Source organism: Podarcis vaucheri, assembly GCF_965113315.1.
Source record: "Podarcis vaucheri genome assembly, chromosome: 4".
NCBI lineage: Eukaryota > Metazoa > Chordata > Lepidosauria > Squamata > Lacertidae > Podarcis > Podarcis vaucheri.
Genome location: NC_138762.1, coordinates 60,193,301 through 60,216,194, shown reverse-complemented (window position 1 = coordinate 60,216,194; position 22,894 = coordinate 60,193,301). Strand labels below are relative to the sequence as shown.

The 22,894-nt window shown below is 41.1% G+C and overlaps 1 protein-coding gene across 2 annotated transcripts in view; it reads right to left on the bottom strand.

Moving 5' to 3' along the window:
* LOC309530769 (amine oxidase [flavin-containing] B-like) overlaps positions 1-22,894 on the bottom strand; it is a 58,342-nt gene that overhangs the window by 15,115 nt on the left and 20,333 nt on the right. Inside the window, exons 4-15 of one of the 2 annotated variants that reach the window (XR_014218880.1) lie at positions 20,463-20,567; positions 18,192-18,283; positions 13,695-13,836; positions 13,098-13,247; positions 11,603-11,762; positions 10,061-10,157; positions 9,317-9,370; positions 7,603-7,660; positions 6,799-6,896; positions 5,890-6,001; positions 4,979-5,041; positions 4,398-4,734 (exon numbers count right to left, since the gene is read on the bottom strand). Coding sequence is in view for 1 of the 2 variants with exons in the window: in XM_082219859.1 (XP_082075985.1) it covers positions 4,579-4,734; positions 4,979-5,041; positions 5,890-6,001; positions 6,799-6,896; positions 7,603-7,660; positions 9,317-9,370; positions 10,061-10,157; positions 11,603-11,762; positions 13,098-13,247; positions 13,695-13,836; positions 18,192-18,283; positions 20,463-20,567 (1,287 nt within the window). In the remaining variant the exon portion in view is untranslated. Of the gene's footprint in view, positions 1-3,470; positions 4,735-4,978; positions 5,042-5,889; positions 6,002-6,798; positions 6,897-7,602; positions 7,661-9,316; positions 9,371-10,060; positions 10,158-11,602; positions 11,763-13,097; positions 13,248-13,694; positions 13,837-18,191; positions 18,284-20,462; positions 20,568-22,894 lie in introns of those variants that run through there. The other variant, XM_082219859.1, reaches the window with a different exon arrangement.

Sequence of the window (22,894 nt, the reverse complement as noted above, 5' to 3'; positions counted from 1 at the left end):
TTATTGACAGGAAGAATCAACGTGCTAAAATGTCACATCGCATCATATTTTATAATGTCTAATACATTACCAAAAAACAAAACAAAGCAAAAACCAAACCCAGATAGCAAAGAGGCACACAGCTAATGTCCCGTCTCTTTACTCCAAAGACAAGTGTTTATGATGCTTCCAAAAGATGACTGGACTGTGGCAAAGCTCTGAGAGAATGAACTATGAAGCACAAATGTAAAATGCTTCATTACAGACCCCGAGGGGAAGAGGCCATTGCTTGGTGGATGAGAAGATGCTTTGCATGCTGACGTTCAGGTTCAGTCTCTGGCACCTGTAGCTAAAATGAATTCAGATACCGAGCTGCTACCAGTCAGAATGGGCAGTCCTGGGATAGATGGACCAGTGATCTAACTCTGCAACCTGTTTTTATCACAGACTTGCCTTCAAAGACCCAACTGTGTGATACATTTTTGCATTCAGGTGAAATAATAATCAGACTTTGACATCCGATTACCATAACATTCCTTGTTTAGAAATATCAGTTTGACAAGTGCCATTTGAGGAATTATTATTACTTAAGAAAAAAGTTCAATTGAATTCAGTAAGATTTAGTCCCTAGTAAGTGTGCACAGGAACACTGCCTTGAATTACTAATTTCTTTAATAATTAAAATGGAATTAGTTTCACCACTGTTTTGACTAATAGATTCTAATTAGTGATAAAGCCAAGCACATTCTGACTGATGAAAAGAAGCAATTGAACAGTGCTTGCTCCCTCTGTGAGAAAAAGGGAAGGATCTAGAATTGCTGGCATGGTCCCAGAACCCAGCAGAGCCTTCAGGAAGATGAGGATATACAGGCTGTCCCACTCGGGGAGTGGGGTGGGAATCTTTAGCACCACCTCCTACATCATCCCAGCTTGAGAATGTGGTCCTTCCACTTTCCTTGGGTTCCAAATCTCCAGCAGCATCTCCATCTCTTCCATCTTGTAGACAAACAACAATAGTTCCAGAACACCACAAGGGTCATTTAATGGAGCACAGCCAGGTCTTCCAGGGAGATGGGAGACAGAAAAGCCCTGGTGGAACATGATAATTTCAAAACTGCAGCATTCTTTAAGCTAGAGGTAAAGAACTTTTGGCCTACAACTCTCACTATCCCTGCCTATTAATCATGCTGGCTAAGGCTGATGGGAGTTGAAGCCCAACAACCGATCAGCGACCCATGCTTTAAACCTTTTCAGTTCCAAGCCAGGAGCCACAAGGCTGGGCGGGAGAGAGGCCACACATAGACAGGGTGACTTCTCATTACCAAAAACCAACACTTACTACTTAAAAACCTGCCCCTCAATTGCCTGAAAACTACCCACGAGTACAGAGGAACTGTGGAAAAGTGATCCATTATGAAAAAGGGAAAATATCTTCATAACAGCAGCCCTGGGATATTGTTAACAAACCTGTCTGTCCAAAGAATATAAACAAAAAACATAATACCACCCAAAGGAAGAGGATAGTAAATTCATCAGGCCAAAAGCTAATAAACCTTGGCATTCCATTTTGGTCAAGGGATGTAACTTGGAAGTTGTATAAATACAGTGGTACCTCTGGATGCGAACGGTATCCGTTCCAGAGCCCCGTTCGCATCCTGAAGCGAACGTACCCGTGTCTGCGCATCTGCACAGGTCACGATTTGCCGCTTCTGCACATGCATGTGACGTCATTTTGAGTGTCTGCGCATGCACGAGTGGCGAAACCCAGAAGTAACATGCTCCGTTACTTCTGGGTCATTGCGGAGCGTAACCTGAAAACGCTCAACCTGAAGCATGTTTAACCCGAGGTATGACTGTATACATATGTAACTCCCAGGGAGTCACAATGCCATTAGTAAAAGGTAATCCTAGTTTAGAAAAAAAATGCAAAACAACTCCAAGACTTGGAAATCTTTTTGTAAGAACATGACTCTTCCATAATACCCCAAAAGAAACATCATGTCTGTCCTATAGCTTGTTCCTCTGTCTTTCAAAGTCCTAAGAGATGCTCTCTCAAGTTAAATTGGTGCCTTCAGTTTACAGTGGCACACAGCATAGCCAGAGCACAGAGAAACAGCTTAATTCTTGCCAGAGGCAAGCAACAGACTTCCCAACAGATTGAAATCTGGCATTCTGAAATGCCATTCTAGTTGGCCGTCTTGATTTCATTGGAGCTACTTGAGTAGCAAGATGTTGCAGTTCCATTTTGTGGGTGAAAAATGGGCTTCAAGACCCTTCCCACAGTGTACTTCCTGTGTGCCATCTCATTAGAAACCAAAGCAGAAACACTTTCACACATAGAAATAATAAATCGTTTTAACCTGATGAGGATGTTAATATCAGATAGGAAGTAAACATAGATTTTGGACAACAGTAAGTGTTAGTTCCTACTGCAAATCCAGGAAGTGCAAAAGAAAGCTAGTATCATTTGTATACACTTTTAAAATAATGGATCTTCAAGATGATGCAAGTATGACAAGGTTCTTGAAAGGACCTTTCCCATAGCCTCAGAGGTAGACATGGACTCCATGTTACGTTTTAAGATACCTTTCCATATGATACGGTTTTCAAAATTCAAAATCAAGTATCTATTGCTGAAGCTGGGATCCTGAAAATCATGTTTTAATTTAAAAAATAAGTAGTAGTAGTTAAGTGTCCAGAACTCATATAGAAAAGCTTAGAAATGTTTGGGTGCCTGCATGTTTTTGGAAACCCAAAATCTAAAAGGGAATATCTAGGGAGCTGAACTCTTGTACCATGCACAGTTCTTTGTCCAGCTCAATATTATTTCCTCTCTTTTGCCCACGTACTGCCGAAGTTCATGTTGATCCCTCCCTGTGTGAAGTGGAGCACTGGTTTTCTTTCCTCAGCTACTCACAATGCCAGGCGTTTCTAAATGCTCAGGCTACACGAGTCTTCATAACACTGCAGTGGTCAGATTAAGATGACAGACAGGAATCTTTCACAATTCACAAAACAGCGTCAACAAGTTCCATGTGATAATCATCACAATGCTGTTTTGAGAGGCCATTGGCTGAGAGCAGGCTTTGGCTGTAGAAGCTCCCAGGTTACACCTCCAGCTTAAAGATCTAAGTTGATGGGCATCTACTTAAGAACCAGAACCTGTTGGTAGATATTACCTAGATGGACCAATTTTCTGATTCAGTATATGGCTGTTCCTTGTAGATTATCATCTTTGGTAATTTATTCCCTGATTTGTACAGCCAAAGACATGAGAAAGGAAAAGCAACACTGGAAATGACCCCTAACTAAGATTTGCACCTGTATTTAGCCTGAGTTGATAGGTTCCTTCTTTGGATGGAAGGATGTGTCCATTTTGGTTCTCTCAAGTTTCACATTTTCCCCGTCTTAAATTCAGTTCTCAACATTTTGCAACAATTTGCCATGTTTTAAGAAATACTCACGAAAATTCACCGGCATGTTAGAGCGAATTTCTCCTAATAAACACAAAAGCTTTACGCAACTTTGGCTAATGTACACTTTTTAACAAACCTATTTCCCCATCTGCATTTTAAATGTTATCTTTTTTTTACTAATATCTTCCTCCTAATACCTGCATTATTGTGAACATTGCTTGATTGGACAAGTGCACCACAAAAATGCAGAGAACTGTGCTCCGATTCACATACTGTTTCGGAAAGTCCAAATCTGAGTGCGTAGTGATTTACACTTTTCCTCCATTCCTAGTTCTTCATAATGCCACAAGTCAAAGGCAGGAAGTGACAAGGGGGAGGGTGTCTAACCAGGAGTCCCAACAGCATCAATGCCCCCCAACCCCCTTGCACACTTTAATCTGGTCCTAGTATTTTTAATGACCAGATTAAGGCTTGGCCATGTAAAATAAAATATTTGCAAACACATAACTCAAGCCTTAAAAATGTGTGTTTTCATTCGTTGGGTTCACTCAGGTGTAACTGCTCTTGCATTCTTGGAGTTAACACATGGTTGAATAGTAGTTTGCCTATGTGTTCTAGAAAATGTGCCATGGAGTGGAATCCCTCAAAAAAAGAGACCCCTTCCAGCTTTTTGATAACCCTTCTCGGCAAAAAAAAACAACCCAAGAACAGAAACCAAAAAGTACTTCTGAAGAAATAGACCCCTAAATTTGTGTAGAATGTTGATCCTAGAATTTATTCTCTCATATAATCTCTTCATTTAATTATCATTCTCCCAAAACATTTGGAGGCAATGGAAATGTTCGATCAACTACTTTTCTCCCACTGTGCAATGATTTTTGCTTTGCCACTGTGGTGAGATCAACATAGTAGTTGATTTTGTAAAAAAGGAAAATGTCATGGCAATACACTGGGCTCCACCAGACCACTTAAAAAAAAAATAACCAAAATAATAATAATAACAACAGCAGCCCACTTTGTACTGGCCTCAGAAATACATATTGGACCGTTTTGCAAGATAAAGTTTCATAGGAGAAATACATGGGATAATTGTGAATTGCATTCATCGCTACCTGACAAGAGTAAAATGAACCTGCAAATGCACACAAATCTGCCAATTCTTATTAGATTCACAGATTGATTTTCAGTTTTTCACCAGAAGTCCCCTTTTAAATGTGCAGAGCCCAACTGCAGTCGCTGATGTCAAGAGAGCACAGAAGCCAAACAACTTGAGGAGTCCAGGTACAGAAGGCAGGTTCCTTTCCCAAAAGGTGGTAGTGATTGGCAGGGCTGGGACATCCTGGATGAAAGAACATTCGCTATTAGTGTAAGGCAAATGTGATGTTCTTCTTAGGTGGCAATCTTAGTCACATCTATTTGGGTATAACTAAGAGCCATGGAATTATGCAGGACTTGCTTGTGACAAAGCATGCACAGGTTTCACTGTTAGTTACAGATCCTGTATAAAGCATGTCATGAAATGGTTGATAAAATTAATAATAATGCAGCGCTATTTCACCTTAAAGGAAGAACTGCAAACTTACGAGTGATTCTGGTTCTGACTTCCAAATTTCTGCTTCCGAAATCTTCCCCATTGAGTGCAATATCTAAAAATGAAGATAACATTTACATGGCTTCCTTTTATTTCCAAATACCTTGGTGAAGGCTTCCCAAAAATTATACACTAAATGCACGCCAAGGTTTCAGATCTTTCTGAAATGAGTGGGAGGTGCACAAATTCACACGTAAAGCAAATATATCAGAAAGGTCCAAGATTTAAGGGCATATCAAAACAAGCTAGGCAAAACATTGCCCCCACAGATGCATAAATCCTGCATCTGCAAACCAAGTAAAGTTTCAACTGGCTTTAAAATGGACGATTTCCTGGGAATAGTCCAAAATACTACAGGCCTCCCCTAATCCCCAATGTCGAATTTCAAGCTCTCTTTCCAATTTTAAAATGCATTGCATTATTTTAAGCACAGTTACAACCAGACTATGTGTTCAACAGTCCGCAGCCATGAGAGATCCAGCAGGTGAGACAGGGCCTGTTCAGTTGTGGCACCCATGTTTTGCAACCCTCTCTCAAGGGAGGCTCCACTTTATTAGAATTCCAGTCCATTTTCCTTTCTTTGGTCACATTTTGGGATTCATTTGACCACCACTACCCTTCCTTCTGTGATTTTATGTACTGACTTTCCCATTTTGGTGGCTTGATTGCTTTTGTTGATTATTTGCTTTTAATGGGTGTCTCTTAAATTGCTTGGCCAAACCGTGGAATACAAATGTTTTAACCAACAAATACAATTGCCCTTTATTCAGACATATCAGCAGTGCAATCCTATATGCCCCTATGAAAGAAAAAAGCCCCATTGAGTCCAATGGGGCTTACTCCTAGATCCGTGAGTATAGGATTGCAGCCTCACAAGGCCTTGTTACTCAGGGCTCACTGTACCTCTCTGACGGCTCTCTCTCCAGCCTGCACTGCACCTTCCATGTAGCCGCTCCATTCTGAAGCCGTCTCAGTGCCTGCAAAGAAGATTCTCCCAACTGGCTCACGAATTACCCTTTAAAAGAGGCACAGAATATGGAAAGCATGAGGGACCCATTTCTCTAATCGTAAGTCAGACAAGAGCATTCCTAATATCATTCTACCACATCACCATTGCAACCTATGGCAGATTGCTTCTGGCCCCCTTTTCCAACTTTATGAAATCCTTTCTGAAGAGAGGAAGGGTGACTAGAATTGAGTAACAGTCTTCTGATACAGAAAGTTTTCAAGGCACAGAAATCTGAGTTCACATCCAGAGCACCCTTGTTGAGCAAAGGCATTGAATTCCAACACTAATTACGTAATTTGTTAGCTTACTACTTTGATTTATTAGAGACATATTATAAACTCAAGAGTTGTAACTGAATGTTAATCAGAGCTGTTATGTGTGCAAGGATGCTCAAGGCTGATGGCACTGATATAAGTAGCAACATAAAACCTTTGCTTCAGATAATATGCTTAAGATATTTCCAAATAATAAATGCTTTATCTTGAGTGAGGAAGTTACTTTTACTGAACACCTGCAACTTACCAACACTTAGACGTTCTAGTACCCCTTTAATTAAGGATGCACACTTTCCTGGGATCTCTTGCATAGGACTGAGCTGTTTGGAGCTAATTAACTCATTAAAGGCATGGTCGCCAATCAACAACAAAACATGAATCTGATTACAGTTTTTATTAACTGCTGAAACCAATGCAACCCTCCTGCCAGTCATCGCGTAATCACAAGCTAGGGAATTGTGTTTCATACGTTATCATCTCCTCAGGTTTCTTACTGTAATGAAACATCCTTGCTTATTGTTAACATACCTTCCAAACTGAGTCATTATCCCTGGTGGGAAATAGGCTGTGTAGCACCCCCCAGAATACTGTTCTTCACACCAGTTCTTCTCTTCATAGTGTACTGGCTAGAAAGGCAGAGTTAACAGGGTTAAAAGTAACAGAGGAAGCGTAAAAAACAACAGAGAACTTATTTCAGAGATCTGTGAGGAGTACCCAGTGTTTTCTCATGTCACTTCAAAATTTACACATCTATTTACAGATAAAGCCACTCCAATTTGAAAATACAGGTCAGGTAGCACATTTAAAAGTGTAGGTAAAAATACTTTAAAAGAGAAAAGAAAATGGGTAACACACATAAACTTTAACCCCGCTCTGCCCCACTGCTTTGTTAAAGGTTTCTTAGAAATGTATTATAATAAGGTACAAAAAATATAGCAAGTGCTTGCTGTTCTCAGTCCATCTTTGAAAAAATTGAAATGCAAAATACATCTTTGAAAACCCTCACGTGGTTGACTGAGATCCACATAATGTGAAATATTCCCAAATACTAACACTCATAGTCAACCTACTGGTTTTCTGAGGTCATGGATTGTGTGTCCAGCTTCATGGACCATGACCTCAGAAAACTAATCCAAGATGACTAGTCTTATAAATCTTCCAAAAGACGTCCAAGCACTGTCCTGGAGCCCTAGAGGAAGATTTGGTGCCAGAGTACTGTCATACAAAAAAATTACTAGAAATCATCTGCTAAAGGAGGAGAATGCTTGAATCCCTGCAAGCTGTATCATGAGAGCTAATCATTAATAAAAACAATATATATTCTCCTCTTACATGCAAGGCTTCCTGGGATCCCAACACCTTTGCATAGAGCTCACAGATCCTTCTTTTCCTATAGCAGAAATACAAGAAAAAACATATTGCTGAGTTTACGTTTCTGAAACAAACTATAATTTGCTCTGAATCTGGATTTTATCACCTCAGTTTTTAAGATTAATATTTACAGGGATTGGGGCTATACATTCTAAAGGCCCTCATAAACATCATGGGCCTGAGCCTGCTAGGGACCACCACCCCACACACAGTCTGCATACAACATCAGCAGCAACAAGGCTAGCCCTATTGTTGGGCTGCTGGCCTTCTGAGTGAGACTGCCACCTGGGGCAGCTTACTGGAGTGTCACAAACAGGCAGCAAACATTATTGTTGCATTTTTAAAGTGAGGGAGGGTAAAGTGGTGCTTGTGGGATTTTCTGCCTTGGGTACCAAAATGACTCGGCCAGCCTTGGAGACTCTGCCTTTTCTGCTTTTCCTCAGGTACTAAAATTTCTCTGGATGGCCCTGCTGAGTAGCCACATGTGCAAACAGATCCTATGTGTGCAGTTTGAATAGCTGGGCCTGTATGCATGGAACTCTTCCTTTAAAAAGCTAAAGCAAAGCTTTGCCAATTTCGTGTTCATAGGAAGATACAAGCAAATGGAAATGACCCCCTTTCCTTTCCCCACCCAATGGCTGATCAGTGGGATTCTCACTTTTAAAAAATGCATTACAGGCTGCTCTGTGTCACAGTAGTTGCATCGTATCCCCTGTGCTTGCTATGAGCCAGTTTCACAAATGACTCCCATAAATGGATTGGGGGCATACTGAAATTGCACAAAGGCAAAGGTGGAATCCATGCATGAAAAGAAGCTTCGATGCATCATTGGTGCGTCTTCTGGACATGTTCCCACATACACAAAGAGTGCTGCAGGAGGAGTTCCCCCCATCCCCATGGATGCACAGCCCTCATCCTCTGTTGCAAGAACAAGGCTGGCACCAGGCCCACCCTCTCCCACTATGTTGTTATAGATGTTATGACCGTCATTGCATATATCAATTTCTGGACTGGGGAGTCGTAGTAACTACGCACCAAATGAAATACTTTAAACTTAGCAAATATCAAACAGCATTAATTTGGAGACCATCGAAACCATCAAAAACATCATTACTTCCTTGACTCCATTTTGTCCTGGGAGTCAAACCTATATGAAATATATTTGCAGCCGAATCATTTATTTGTTTATTTACAAATAAAATTTGTATGCTGCCAGCTCATATAAAAGATGTAAAGCAGTGCACAAGATATACAAGTACAACAAAACACAAAACAATACCCCCCCAAAGAACCCCCAATAAAATGAATGGCTTGTCAAGAAAGTTTAAACAGCTGCATAGACCTGTTAGTGCATAAAGGTCATTGCTGCTGAGCTTTACATGGGGCAACCCTGGGAGTAAGGAGGAGAAACTTGACTGGCAGTGCAACCACCTGGTCTGGCTGTAAGTAAGAAAGAAGGGAGGCGAGGGTTGGTTGAGGCTGGTGGAACAGTGCTCCACTTGCCCTACTGGGTCAGTCTCCACTGATTCTACCACCATATGAATGAATGAATTTATTATTTTGGTCACAGACCGGTTCCAGCTCACATACAAAATCAGGGAAGTCCATATGGGAATGGAAAGAAAGGAACATCTTGGGCTTCCAGAAACAAAATCCAGAGGTTTATTGTTCATACCTTTCCTCCGCGGTGAGGTGAGTCAATTTTCTGCATTTCCGAGCAAGGATAAAACTAAAATACAATAATATAGAACAGACTCTTACTTCTATCACCATAATAGAATCAATAATAATTATAGTTTAGATTAAGACCAGATGATGCCGGTGGTTTTCAAACATGTCATAAAGTCCTCTTTCAAGACTTATGCAGACTCCGTCAGGTAGCATCTTTCCACGCGATGTGACAACACAGAAACACCAGCCATCTCACTTTGTCTCTCCTTCTATGACATTGTGAAAAAGGGGAAGAATGGATTTTTCTCATGGAAGCACCCAAGGGCACTTGACACCTGGTTGGCACAGCTTATGCATGGTACACACAGAAAATAAGAAACTCCACACTTGCATGTTACCAAAAAATGTGTGAAAGAATGAGGGACCCATTATTTCTCTTCCCGTACTTTACATAACATATGAAAAGGTATGCAGGTTATAAACTAAATAGGTGCAAACTCAAACATAGTAGACTGAGACAAGAATTCTTCTTCACAGACAGCTTTTTATACCCTACAGGACATATAAAGCCAATGTCCTCTTGATTTTCCATAAAGAATGATGTTCCAACTGTATGGTACAGTTGCTCAAGTCATGCATGTATGGTACATGCTTAAGTCAAGACACAAATGATACTCTCTTCACATTTCATTTCTGATTCTCTTCCTCTCTTAAAAGACTCAGAAGGTGGCTTTTCAGTATTCCTTACCCAATTATTGCTGGAAAACTTCCATCGGGTTTAGTGTCATCTAGCGTCAAACCAATAGCTGCATCCTCATCTTCAATTATCATGGTGCCACAATAATCTGAAATGGGAGTGAAAAGTGAATCCATGTATCAGTAATCTAGGTAGTTCTAACAACTATGTCACTCTCATGCCTCTAAATAATATATCTTAACAACATCTCTTGACAACAGGGGCACCACAGGAACATTAAATTTAATGCAATGTATATGCAGCAATTTAAAAGTCACAATACACAGCTACTTAAAGTGGTTGGGAGAAACTACATAGTGAAAGGGCCTTTAGAAAACCCTCCTAGTAGGTCGCAGGAAGAATTATTCCCACCTAGACTAATGTCCCCAAGATCACTTAACTGTGGGTATTGATTGATTGATTGATTGTATTTTAGTTATTATTACACTTTCCTCCAATGAGCTCAAGGTGGCATGTGTGGTTCTGCTCCTGTCCATTTCATCTTCACAACAACCCTGTGACATAGACCAGGCTGAGAGAAAGCAACTGGTTCGAGGGTATCCAGTCAGCTTCTTGGCTGAGTGGTCCAGCATTCTAACCACTATACCAATTGGCCTTCTGGGAGATGCCAAGAGTTGAGCCCTAAAAGTGCCATGCACCACCATTATGTTTGGATTTCTAGAAGTTTCTGAGATTCCTATATTGTACTCTGCAACTGTGTGAGGTAACAGCAGGCTTTAAAAAAGAGAGAGAAATGGATAGTCTTTGGGTGGCTGCCAGATTCTGGGTTACCATGGTAATTCTTCAGGCACAGAGAATATCGACAACTCTTTGCATAAGAGCTTGCTCTCCATAGTGCACCACATTAATCATAAAGATAAAAGACGTAACCCCATCTTCAAAGCACCTTCCCCAGGGAGGGTCCAGTATCTTTTCGGCACTATTTGCTCAGGCCTTTTAGACTCCCTTTAAAATGCTGTCTTAGTAAGGGTTATTTTGCTGCCTTTGGTTTTAATATGCATTGTCTCTTCACGGCTGTTCCACCATCTTAATGCTAATGTTTGGTTTAATTGTTAGTTTTAATTGTTTGCTTTCAATTATTAGAATTATTAGTCACTTTGGGATTCAAGAATACACACACTTTATGCATCTATTTCAATATGTGGGTTGGATCCAGACTTCATCCATGCTGCTAGAAGGGAATGGTGGTGGAAGACAACTTTCTCCACTTCCTCCCTTCCCCTGAAGTTGCCAGAGGATTGGGGGGACCCTTTGGAACAGCATGGGAGGGAGGGGAGTAATAATAATAATAATAATAATAATAATAATAATAATAATAATAATAATATCACCTCCCTCCCTACCATGAGCAGTATCAAAAACCTTCAGTGAAGGAACCACAGACAGCAAGATTGTGCCTGTCTAGCTCTCCATCTATGTGTCTGTCTCTCTAAGATGATGCTGAAGAAGACAGGATGAGAACAACATGTAAGGAAAAAGTATACTTTAGGGCAATTCTGCATGTGCCCCTTCCCTTCAATCAGCAAGAAATACCTTTTTTCCTCCAGAATGCTTCCTTGTAGTATACTATGCATTTGATGACTGATCCCATAGGAACCCGGCTGATCAACTGATTCCTCATTGAAGGCAACTGTGGGTTAAAGTGAATCTTCATACAAAGTGCAGGAGGGATGGCACTAATAACATACCGGGCCTTGAAAAGAAATACAAAGAAAAATCACATCTATCTTCACAGGATACTTGAAACTGCTTGTGTTATTCTAGGTGACTTCCGGTTACATTTCAACGAAAATTTGACTCACAGAAAAGGATACAAATTTCTCATCAGGTTACAGGTCACAGAAATTTAAAGTGACAAGCAATTTTTCCAATGATGACAGAAATGGACCTTTGAATTTTTCCAAATGGCTGAATAAATTGTTGAAAAGGCTCTTCGCAACACAAAGAACACAAGGGTAGTTTTAGATACCATTTAGATACCCAGGCGTCTCTTGGGAAAACAAAGAGGACAGCAGCCACAAGGAAGGAGTACAGTCACAACAGTCAAGAGAAATAATTAGAAGTAAGAAAGTAAGAAAGCACAATAGCATAAACTCATTAAGGAACTTGCAACCAGCATGCATTTAAGCTTTACACATTAGTAATTTTCCTTTAATTTTTTTTTAAAGGGGACAGAAAGGGGGTAAAAAGGAAGAAATACTTTGGGATTCCTGCTTGCTATTGAATCCAGTGTGTTTTGACTATACACGATTTGGGTTTTATGCACTATCCCCAGAATGTAACTCCCACATGAGTTGCCTGTACCAAATCAATTATTGCATAGAGATATGGCAATCAAGCCATGGCTTACACACAGTCTTCTACCCTTCCCTGCTTCCTCAGGGTATGAAGGGAGATTAAATCTTTAATTCCTGGTTTGCAGCAACCTGCTCACAATTTTGTTGTCCAAACCTGGCAAACCATGGTTTGTGCAAACTCTATTTGCTTCTAAACCACAATCCCAAACCATAATTTGATCTGTGCTTGAGATCTGCTTTGTGGGTAAACTATGAGGAAGGAAAGTTTATCATCTCCTCTCTCACAAACAGAGGAAGGAGAGGGGGAGAAAGTGTACAGGTCCAAGGCATAATTTGTTCATGTTTATAATAGCAAACTGTGGATATTTAACACAGTCAATTGAACACAGTCGTTTGAACATTTTTGTTTGTTGGGATTCTTCGCCCAACTAACAAATGTCCTTTATATCCTCTTCTCCTTATATGACAAAAAGAGAATCCTTGTACAGTGGTGCCTCGGGTTACATACGCTTCAGGTTACAGACTCCGCTAACCCAGAAATATTACCTCGGGTTAAGAACTTTGCTTCAGGATGAGAACAGAAATCGTGCGGCGGCAGCGGGAGGCCCCATTAGCTAAAGTGGTGCTTCAGGTTAAGAACAGTTTCAGGTTAAGAACAGACCTCCAGAATGAATTAAGTTCTTAACCCGAGGTACCATTGTATATATTAGAACTGTAAGCTTTTAAATCACCTCGTATGTTTCATGATCCAGTGTCTCCACAATGACATTTTCACCAGTCTGATCAATGGAGGTAACAGGCTTCTCTAGTTTAACCAGCTCTCCTAGATAATCCATGATCTTCTCACAAATTTGGCCAGAACCTCCAATGAATTTCCTCTCCTGGAAGATAGAAAAAACACACAACATAGTTCATCAGACCAAATTGGTGGCTTAAAATGATACCCAGATGGAACAGATGAACCACAATAGAACCCCCTTCATATTAATATTTTTATTCTGGCTGGGCTACACACACCCAGCACCTTCACATGTTGAGCATGAAGGTCTAAAGGTGGCTTCTAGCCATGTTTGGAAGCCTCTGTACGGCTACGAATCCTGTTATCGGGGCTTTCAAGCTAGAAGAGGCTACTAAGCACATTCAGCCCCCTTCAGACCTTCCAAATAAAAATATCAGTGTCAGAGATGGTGTGGCCAGTGCATGGAGAACATGGAGGGCAGATTCTGCCCTCTGGAGACATTCAACCCTCACTCAATCAAGCTGAACATCTGAAATTATTGCCATAATTGTTGAACACAAATAACGGGGGGGGTTCTAGTTCACTATACCTGGCCTCCATTGGTTGTTGAAAATATCCTGGATGTCCCACCGCACTGTTTAACATACCACAGGAACCACAGAGCGGAGACCTCATGGGGCTCAGAGGTAACATCGACATTGACAAACAGAGTAGCAAACCGCCTGGCAGCACTGCATACAAATCCAAAAGAGAGAAGGAAAATGTTGAGTCTGGCCTCTCCCCCTGCCCCACCTTCATTATAGGTGTGGAGATGCAGGATTCTTGCTGGACAGCTCTTACTGCATGCACAGGGAGGGGTGGCTAATATCTCCATTCTCCCTTTTCATGAAATGGGGGGATCTCAGTTCCAATCATGGTGGGAGGGTGAGATTAGTCTTCCCTCTTCTGAGATGCCTTCCCAGTAAGAACTGGACTACACTCATGTCTGCTGAGTATTTAAAGAAAAACAAGTCTCCAGGGCACATCATGAGAGGACAACAAATGGTTAGTTAATTTTTAGGGAGGGAAAGAGGTGTTTTTCCTGCCTCGGGTGCCAAAATAACTTTACCAGACTTGGGTATTAATCACTTTAACATGGGGAGGGGGAATGCTCCACTTTGGCAGTCCTAAGTTCAACAGCTACTGAATGGCTGTGTGTGTGCACGCGCATACATGTACATGTATACATACATTATGTATATGTGTGTATATATATATATGCACACCCACACCCCAGTGGACTGCAGCTAAAGATTTCTATCATAGCTATAAATGCCCTGTTGAACGGTCCTTTGAACTTTTCATTTACTATTCCACTTGAGACTATCAAATAATTCATGTATTGAAGGGAATATGTTTTTTATTAAAAACCCACAGGTTTATAATTTTAATTCTTTTATAAACCAAGGGAGCCAAGAAAATGTCAAATAAGTGAAAACCAATGAGAAAATATTATTCAAGCAATGTTATTTTTTTCTGATTAGTTCTTTCCAGAAACCAGCATGCCCCATTTGTTCCTACCTGAAAGAGCACACTGTGCTTAAGGAAAGTGTTGGCCTCCAGGGAAGCCTGACATTTTGATCTTTTTGTGCATGATTTTGACAGCAGAGTATTATTTCTAAATGATCAACCACTGAAATAGCAACAGTGCAATTGCATGTAATATTTATCACATGTTTTCACATATAAATCTGTTACTGTTCCTCACCTTCTTGAGATGCTTCAAACAAACAAGGCAATAAATAAGTGACCCAAAAAGGCTGAGAGTTATTTCCATGATATTTGAAAAGCAAAGGAGTGAATTAAATATTTCCCTGGCATATAGACTAATATCCTGTTATGAGAGAACCATAACTGGAAGCAATAGACTAGAGGCGAAAATTTCCCCTTGTTTGTGTTTTGATAATATTTAGTATTTTAAGAAATTAAGAGGAAACAAGGAATGCTCCAGTACTACCATCTTGGCAAAGGATGGGGACAGGATACCAAAATCCCCCTTAATGTTATAACCACTGTAACCATCAGTGATCTGGACACAGAGTCAGAGGCTACAGGGGCACCAGATGGGGAGTCAGTGGAGGGCTCAGAGCTGATTGCTGAAGATAGGAGGCCCCAGAGGAACTTCCCTATAGTACTCTCATGGGCACCTTCCCCTGACCCTGAAGCACCAGTTGCTTCCCAGTGCACATCACCAGTCCAGCAGCACAGGCAATGCACCAGGAAGGAAACTATGGAACAGGTGAGAAGTGACTGTGCACAGGCCAGAGGGTTGGGTCTTTAAATCAGTAAAGCTCACTCAAGGGAGCGGAACCTGGAGGAAGCAGTCTGGAAACAGAGGCATAAAAGACCCCAGTCTGCTCCCAACCTTTGTTGGAACAAGTTGCTCACTTGGAGCTGTCCATGGTCCAGTTTTGATCTGCCTTGCCTCCTTCTCCATGGAATCTGACATCAGACCAAAACAGGGCACATAAGTCCTGGTTTCTTTCAATCTACTGTTTCTGGCACAATGTTGGAAGACCCTCACAAATCTCCCCCATGTCCAAATATTTGTTCACTATTTCAGAAGTGGGTCCTCAGAAGCACCTCTGAGCACAGCATGCATCACATGCAGCTCTGTGGGTTTTGTCCTAAATAACAGGAGTCTTCAATCCTAAATAGGTTAGTGGTACAACACATGCTTTCAATCTGTGGCATGCTTACAATCCTGGGAATATCCAGGTAAGGCTAGAAAAGACTGATATGAGCAACCCTAGAGAGCTGCTGCCAACCAACATAGACCAGGAGTAGCCAACGTTGTGTCCTCCCGATGCTGTTATACTATAACTCCCAACAGCCACAACGATGATGATCCCAATGATCAGGGATGATGGGAGTTGTAATTCAGCAACACTTTGGGCTGGATTGGCTATCCCTGGGGTAGACAATGATGAGCTAGATGGATCAGTGATATAAACAGCTTCCCATGTTCCTTTGACTTCTTGCTCTCATGTTCCAATCAATCCAGACCTAGTGCTGTGCCAAAATATTTCTCCAGAGTTTTATTTCCCTGTGAAAATTGTCATTTTTCCCTTCCTCATTGTTCAGCATTTCTGTGGGTGTAGGATTGTGAGCTTGCCTTATAGTTTAAGAGAGTAGTGGTGTGTGCATCTTTCCAGAAAACATTTATTCACCACTGTGCAGCCTCCCTGGCTGCCCCTGATTCCTGATCTGAAAAGCCCCATGGAATGAGTTATCTTATGATGTGTTCCCCTAGGCTTTAATTGAAGCATGGGTACCTGGGCAGGCTGCAGAGTGCAGACTACTGGTGAGATAATTTGCAGAATAAAAGAAAGGACACTCAAGTCCACCCACTGGCCACCTTGAAAGCAAGGTAAGCACATCAAAAACACTGTCCCCTATCCATGAAAATTTCACCAAAATCTACTCTCGGTTTTTATTATTTTTGAATGCAATTTCTTAACACTTGATAGAGAAAGTTTAAAAAATGAGAGAGAAAATTAGCACAGCACTCATTTAGAACATCAGTGCACACATGCCATGGTAGAGTCTGCATGCACGCACTCCATGTCTCTGGAAGGTTTTACTTCCATGCCTTTAGAATTAACTATACAGGGAAATAGATGGCTCCTTCTATTTTATTTGTATGTAGTATGGCCCTTGTGGATTCATCATTTGAAATATGTAAAGTTTATAGGAAATTATCAAACACACATAGCTTTCTGGCTGCATTAGAGCTTGCCGGACCTAACTAGGCACCTAATATATGTCATGCATCTCATTCCAGCATGCAATGCCATATAAAGGCAAATTTGTTCAATTTGTCAACAGAATGGAAGAAAAATGGAGATTACCCTTCAGCTCCATTGCATCCTAGAGAAGGGAAGCCATTTCAAAAAACATAAATCTTGATCACAAAGGCAGATCAAATGCATAGAAGTACATGAAACATGCACATCGATAGGTTTCTAATAAGAGAGAGAGAAATGAGGTTCACCCAAAGGTCTTTCCTGGGGCTTAATATGAGATAGGACTCAGTTTGTGTAGGAACCATTGGTTTTAATTCATTTTTCTAGACCACATTCCCCTGGAAGCTGAAGAAGAGTGGGAGGTCTCACAACCCTCCTGGCTGAGCATTAACTTAGGAATGCTCACTGCAAAAACAAAAGTGTTAAGTGCTAGAAAAACAAACGCAGAAACAGAAAAACAAAAAAGCCTAACACTAAAGCAGGGGCAGTGGGAGAGCAAGATCCAACTCCACAAGCCACTTCGACAGGCTGGCAGGGCCACCCATCTGTCAATTACCAGGTATCATAGGACACCAGGTAATTTAAAACTTTCATGAAGAACTGGGAGCACCTACTGGGTCAGATAGGGAGACATTGGCAGATCACCTTAGCCCATGGCTTGTAGGCTCCCCACCACTGATGTGTGGTGCTGTCACTGAAGAGTTCTTAGAAATGACCTCTGGTAGAAAATAGGACTAACAAATTGACCAGAGTTGCTAAGAGAAAATAAATGAATCAGCTCCCATATTTTTTAAAAAAAAAATTGGCTGTGGCTTTTCCGATGTTGCTTCACCATTGTCCATGCTGGCCAAGGCTGCTTGGAGTTGGTACAAAATCATACTTCGTAAACCATGGGTTGCTTAACCCCAATCTATTTCTCTGTTGCTAGTTTTATGGTGGCAGATAACAGTTTAATTTCTAGGAGCATTTGAAGTCCTCTGAATTGCTGTTTGGGGGTTTGGAGTTTTCCACTGCTAGTCTGTTTTGTTTATTTGTTTTTTAACTGTTGCTAAACTCAGCAGAGCTTACATGAGTAGACATGTGTATGATCACACTGTCAGAGCAATATAGCCACATTTCCACATGCACATTATTTCACTGTATCTCCCAACTGTGAACACAATTCATCATTCACTATGATAAAGATTAATATTACTGTAGCAAATAGATGGTGTTACTTCTCAACTTAGGATGGAGGTGTTTCCTCTAGGTACTATTGCTATTGAGCTTATCAATATGGAATGTATAAAACTGCATCTCACTTTGTCCAGCACACTTTGTCTATCAATTCTTGCATAGTCATTTTGTCCCATTCCTCTGCATGGGGCGCCTTCCATGGCGCTTCATTGGGAATCTAAGAGAGAAAGAGAGTCACATCTCAAGAAAGAAGCCACAGATCTGTTTAGAAATTATTCACTCTCTTCACTGGCTCCATTGCTTTCTCCACAGGAGCATCATACTAGTTCACTTCTAGACTACTTAAGACTTTAGAAGCAGAATACTAACAGGATTCTCTAGAAAAATAAACAAAAGAGTTTCATTTATCCATGACACCAAAGAGTTTTTACCTTCTGCAAAGCCCTCTGCTTCCCAGTTTAGTAAAAGAAAATAAAGCCTTTGTGCTTTGGGAACATATTCTGCATATCAAACTGCAATGTTCAATGGGCTGGACAGATTTTCTTTGAAAATTTGAAAATACTATATAGCATATTTTAAATTAATTAAGTCCTGTACTCTTTTTATTGGGTTTCCCCACACAATAACCTATTATAACCTTGAAAGACCTACATTGGCTCCCAGTACGTTTCCGAGCACAATTCAAAGTGCTGGTGTTGACCTTTAAAGCCCTAAACGGCTTCGGCCCAGTATACCTGAAGGAGCGTCTCCACCCCCATCGTTCTGCCCGGACACTGAGGTCCAGCGCCGAGGGCCTTCTGGCGGTTCCCTCATTACGAGAAGCGAAGTTACAGGGAACCAGGCAGAGGGCCTTTTCGGTGGTGGCGCCCGCCCTGTGGAATGCCCTCCCATTGGATGTCAAGGTGATGGACAACTACCTGACATTCAGAAGACATCTTAAGGCGGCCCTATTCAGGGAAGCTTTTAATGTATGATATTTTAGTGTTTTTTGGTTTCTGTGGAAGCCGCCCAGAGTGGCTGAGGAAACCCAGCCAGATGGGCGGGGTACAAATAATAAATTATTATTATTATTATTATTATTATTATTATTATTATTATTAAGTCTGCAATGTTATATACCCTTACTTGGGAATAAGTTCAAAATAGCTCATTGAGAAGGTATGGACACAATGCTATGGATAGAATACTGAGCTGAGCATCATGTGCATAAGGGGCACAGGCAGTCACCTCTGGTGCAGCTGCAAGGAAGAGATAAAAAGCATTGTCTCCAATTTCAATTGAACATGGCCTGCCATTATATCCAAAGTAGATAAATGAAGTTTAGTTTGAACTATGATTTATCCTAACAAGCCAACTTCCAACCATATCTTATGGACCTTGCTTGTTCAGATAAAGCATAATTTAAAAAACTAACTGAACTTCCTAGTCCAGACCTAACATCAAGCTGTGGTTAGGTGAAATGGAAGAGGACACTGGAGGAAGAGAAGGGAGATAGGAGCCTATTCATTTATTGCTAAACGTGAAGACTCATTCTGGGTTTTTGTTTTTTGTTTTGGAATAAGCCATTTAGAACTATGAAATGGATTGGCTTTTATTTGTCTTGCTTTATTTGCGCATTTTTGGAATTAATTCTTATGCTGTTTATAGTTTATATATTTATTTAGTCCTGCATAGCTCAATGAGACCTACAAACAAAGACCTACAAATAAATACTGCATAGGATTGCAGTATTTATTGTTTGTTAATTTTTATTGTATAAATTTATATACCACATGATTGTTTTTATTACAAAAACCCCTCAAAGTGGTTATCTTGATTATTTCTTTATCTTGAAATTAGATTTGTATGTCTGCTTCCCTGCAAGTTACTTGACCATTTCTAGATAACAGAAAAATACCAACCCAGCAATGCAGGAAAGGGGTCAAAGGCAAATTTGTAGTGCAAAGAGGTGTGTGAGAGAAAAGAGTATATTCTGGAGCAGGATGGAGAGCTTATGGCAGGGGTCAGCAAACTTTTTCAGCAGCGGGCCGGTCCACCGTCCTTCAGACCATGTGGTGGGCCGGACTATATTTTGAAAAATAATAATAATGAACGAATTCCTATGCCCCACAAATAACCCAGAGATGCATTTTAAATAAAAGCACATATTCTGCTCATTTAAAAACACCTGGCAGGCTCCACGAATAACCCAGAGATGCATTTTAAATAAAAGGACACATTCTACTCGTATAAAAACACACTGATTCCCCAACTGTCCGTGGGCCCAATTTAGAAGGCGATTGGGCCGGATCTGGCCCCCGGGCCTTAGTTTGCCTACCCATGGCTTATGGGCACTGAAGCTCAAATGAAAGGCTTCTGATAGATATCACCAGTCTGGACAATAAGCTGGAGTTTACCTCCTTCCCCATTTCATCCATTGTCCTCCACAAATTGTTGTAATCCAAATAGGCAATGGGATTCCACATTGGAGGGAAAGGGCCTTTGAACGGATAAGATTTGCCCTGCAAAACAGAAGAAGCAAGAAAAAACCCCACTCAAATCCATTTGTTTATTTTCCTCTATTTTGATTGAAAAAAAGATGCAATTCAATACAGAAGATCCGTTTTAGAGAACAGATCTCTCAAATGAATATACAAAACAAGTCCTTGAGATTGCCATTAAAAACACACACACATTCTGTCCAAGTTGATGCAAATAACTCTTCTTTGAATCATACATGTAGGCAGCCAACCAGGGCAAGAGACCTCCTCCACCTTTTTGGCACTTGCAGCTGACACTGGAAGAGGAGGAGAAAGTCCTCCATTACTCAACTGGCCTTCTTGAAACTCCTACAGGCCATCTTTGATGAGCTTTCTAAATGGCAATGATAGGCGCAGCTTGGATTTGTATCACACTAGCCAAGCAGTTTCCTAAGATGGAAAACTCTGAGCCAAGCCGTACCTTATACCTTAAAGGCCTTTGGGGAAGGGTCATAGCTCCATGGTACAGCACCTGTTTTGCATGCAGAAGGTCCCAGGCTCAATCCCCAGCGTCTCCAGGTAGGGCTGGGAGGGACCTCTGAAATCTCAAAGAGTTGTTGTCAACAATACTTAACTAGATAGACTTCACTTGGTAGAAGGCAGCTTCCTATGCTCCAAACCAACTTATTTACATATCCCCCAAACTTCCCTTTAACATATAGATCAGCAACGCTCTGTCTGTGGCAAAGGTGAAGGAGGGAGGTCTGCCTCTCTGACAGCCCTTGGAAAAGACCCAAGGACTTCCAACTGCTGGCACTGCTGCTGGTGAATGCAGGATGGATGGAGACCTTTGGGCAGGGGGTAAGCCAGGAATTCTTCTCCGGTTTGGATTCTAAATCTGAAGCAGAATAATTCAGGAACTCGTAACACACATCAGTGAGCTTTGCTGATAGCCCCATTTATTAGTTTAAAATATTCAGGGCATACACATAAAGGACATAGCATTAGAAATGGACACATTAGCTAAAATCTGTACTGTAAGTCAGTGCAAAAGGATTTAGGCTAGGCTGGCCTCCCTGCTTCCATCAAAACAGCCAAACTGCCACCCGCTTTTGTCTTAATTGGATTGTAGATTATGCTGCTTGTGTGCATGTAATATCAAATTTTAATAAGTATTTGATTAAGTGTCCAGTTAAACTGGCAAATTAATTGAAATGAACTGCTACACAAGCAAGATAATATGATTTTGAATGTTAATAGATTGATCACAACAGGAATCATTTGATAGGAGAGATTTTGTGGATCAGTGTTATGTCTCATTTTATTTAGTGTCTTTAACAATAATCTTTGGTGAAAGGTAGCCAGCATATGTAAAGTGTGCAGCTGTTATAATTCATTGCCTTTGCAGCTATTTATTTAAGAAAAACCCCTGAGAGGCTAGAAATATCAACTGTACATACAGCACATAAAAAGCAGATACATTTTTTTATTAGCTTAAAGTCTTTAGAAATTGAATTCAAAGGAAAGTAGTAAAAGCAAAACCATGGAGACAAGGAATAGCAAACCTGGCCTGTTTGAAAAAGTACACAGTATTGGAAAAGACAAATTGGATGACCTGAAATAATATGTTCTACTTTACTGGAAAAAATACAAGTTCTTGGAACGTCTTACAAGAATTTTATCTGTCTAGCACTGTTTGTGGAATGAAAACCACCTTAGATGCCCCTGTGGGTGATCTATTACCAGAAATGAGGAGGGGCTGATGAGGTTGAACATCTTAAAATTTTTATTTCATGATGTATGGCTGGACGCGGGTGGCACTGTGGTCTAAACCACTGAGCCTAGGGCTTGCCGATCGGAAGGTCGGCAGTTCGAATCCCCGCGACATGGTGAGCTCCTGTTGCTCGGTCCCAGTGCCTGCCCACCTAGCAGTTCAAAAGCACGTCAAGTGCAAGTAGATAAATAGGTACCGTTTCAGCGGGAAGGTAAACGGTGTTTCTGTGCGCAGCTCTGCCAGAAGCAGCTTAGTCATGCTGGCCACATGACCCGGAAGCTGTCTGCGGACAAACGCCGGCTCCCTCGGCCAGTAAAGCGAGATGAGTGCGCAAGCCCAGAGTCGTCTGTGACTGGGCCTAACAGTCAGGGGTAGCTTTACCTTTACCTTTACTACCTCTCATATTGTTGTGCCTCTGAATACCTGAGTATCAAGTAGGGAAGCTCTTTCTGATATCTGTTTGGCCACTGTGGGGACAGGATGGGGCTCTGGTCGGATCCTGCATATTTCTTTTTATATGCTCTTATTTTCAGCTTTTAGACAAGGCCTTAGCCCATGTTCCAGTGGCTGGGGAAAACCTGAGAAGGATGACAAC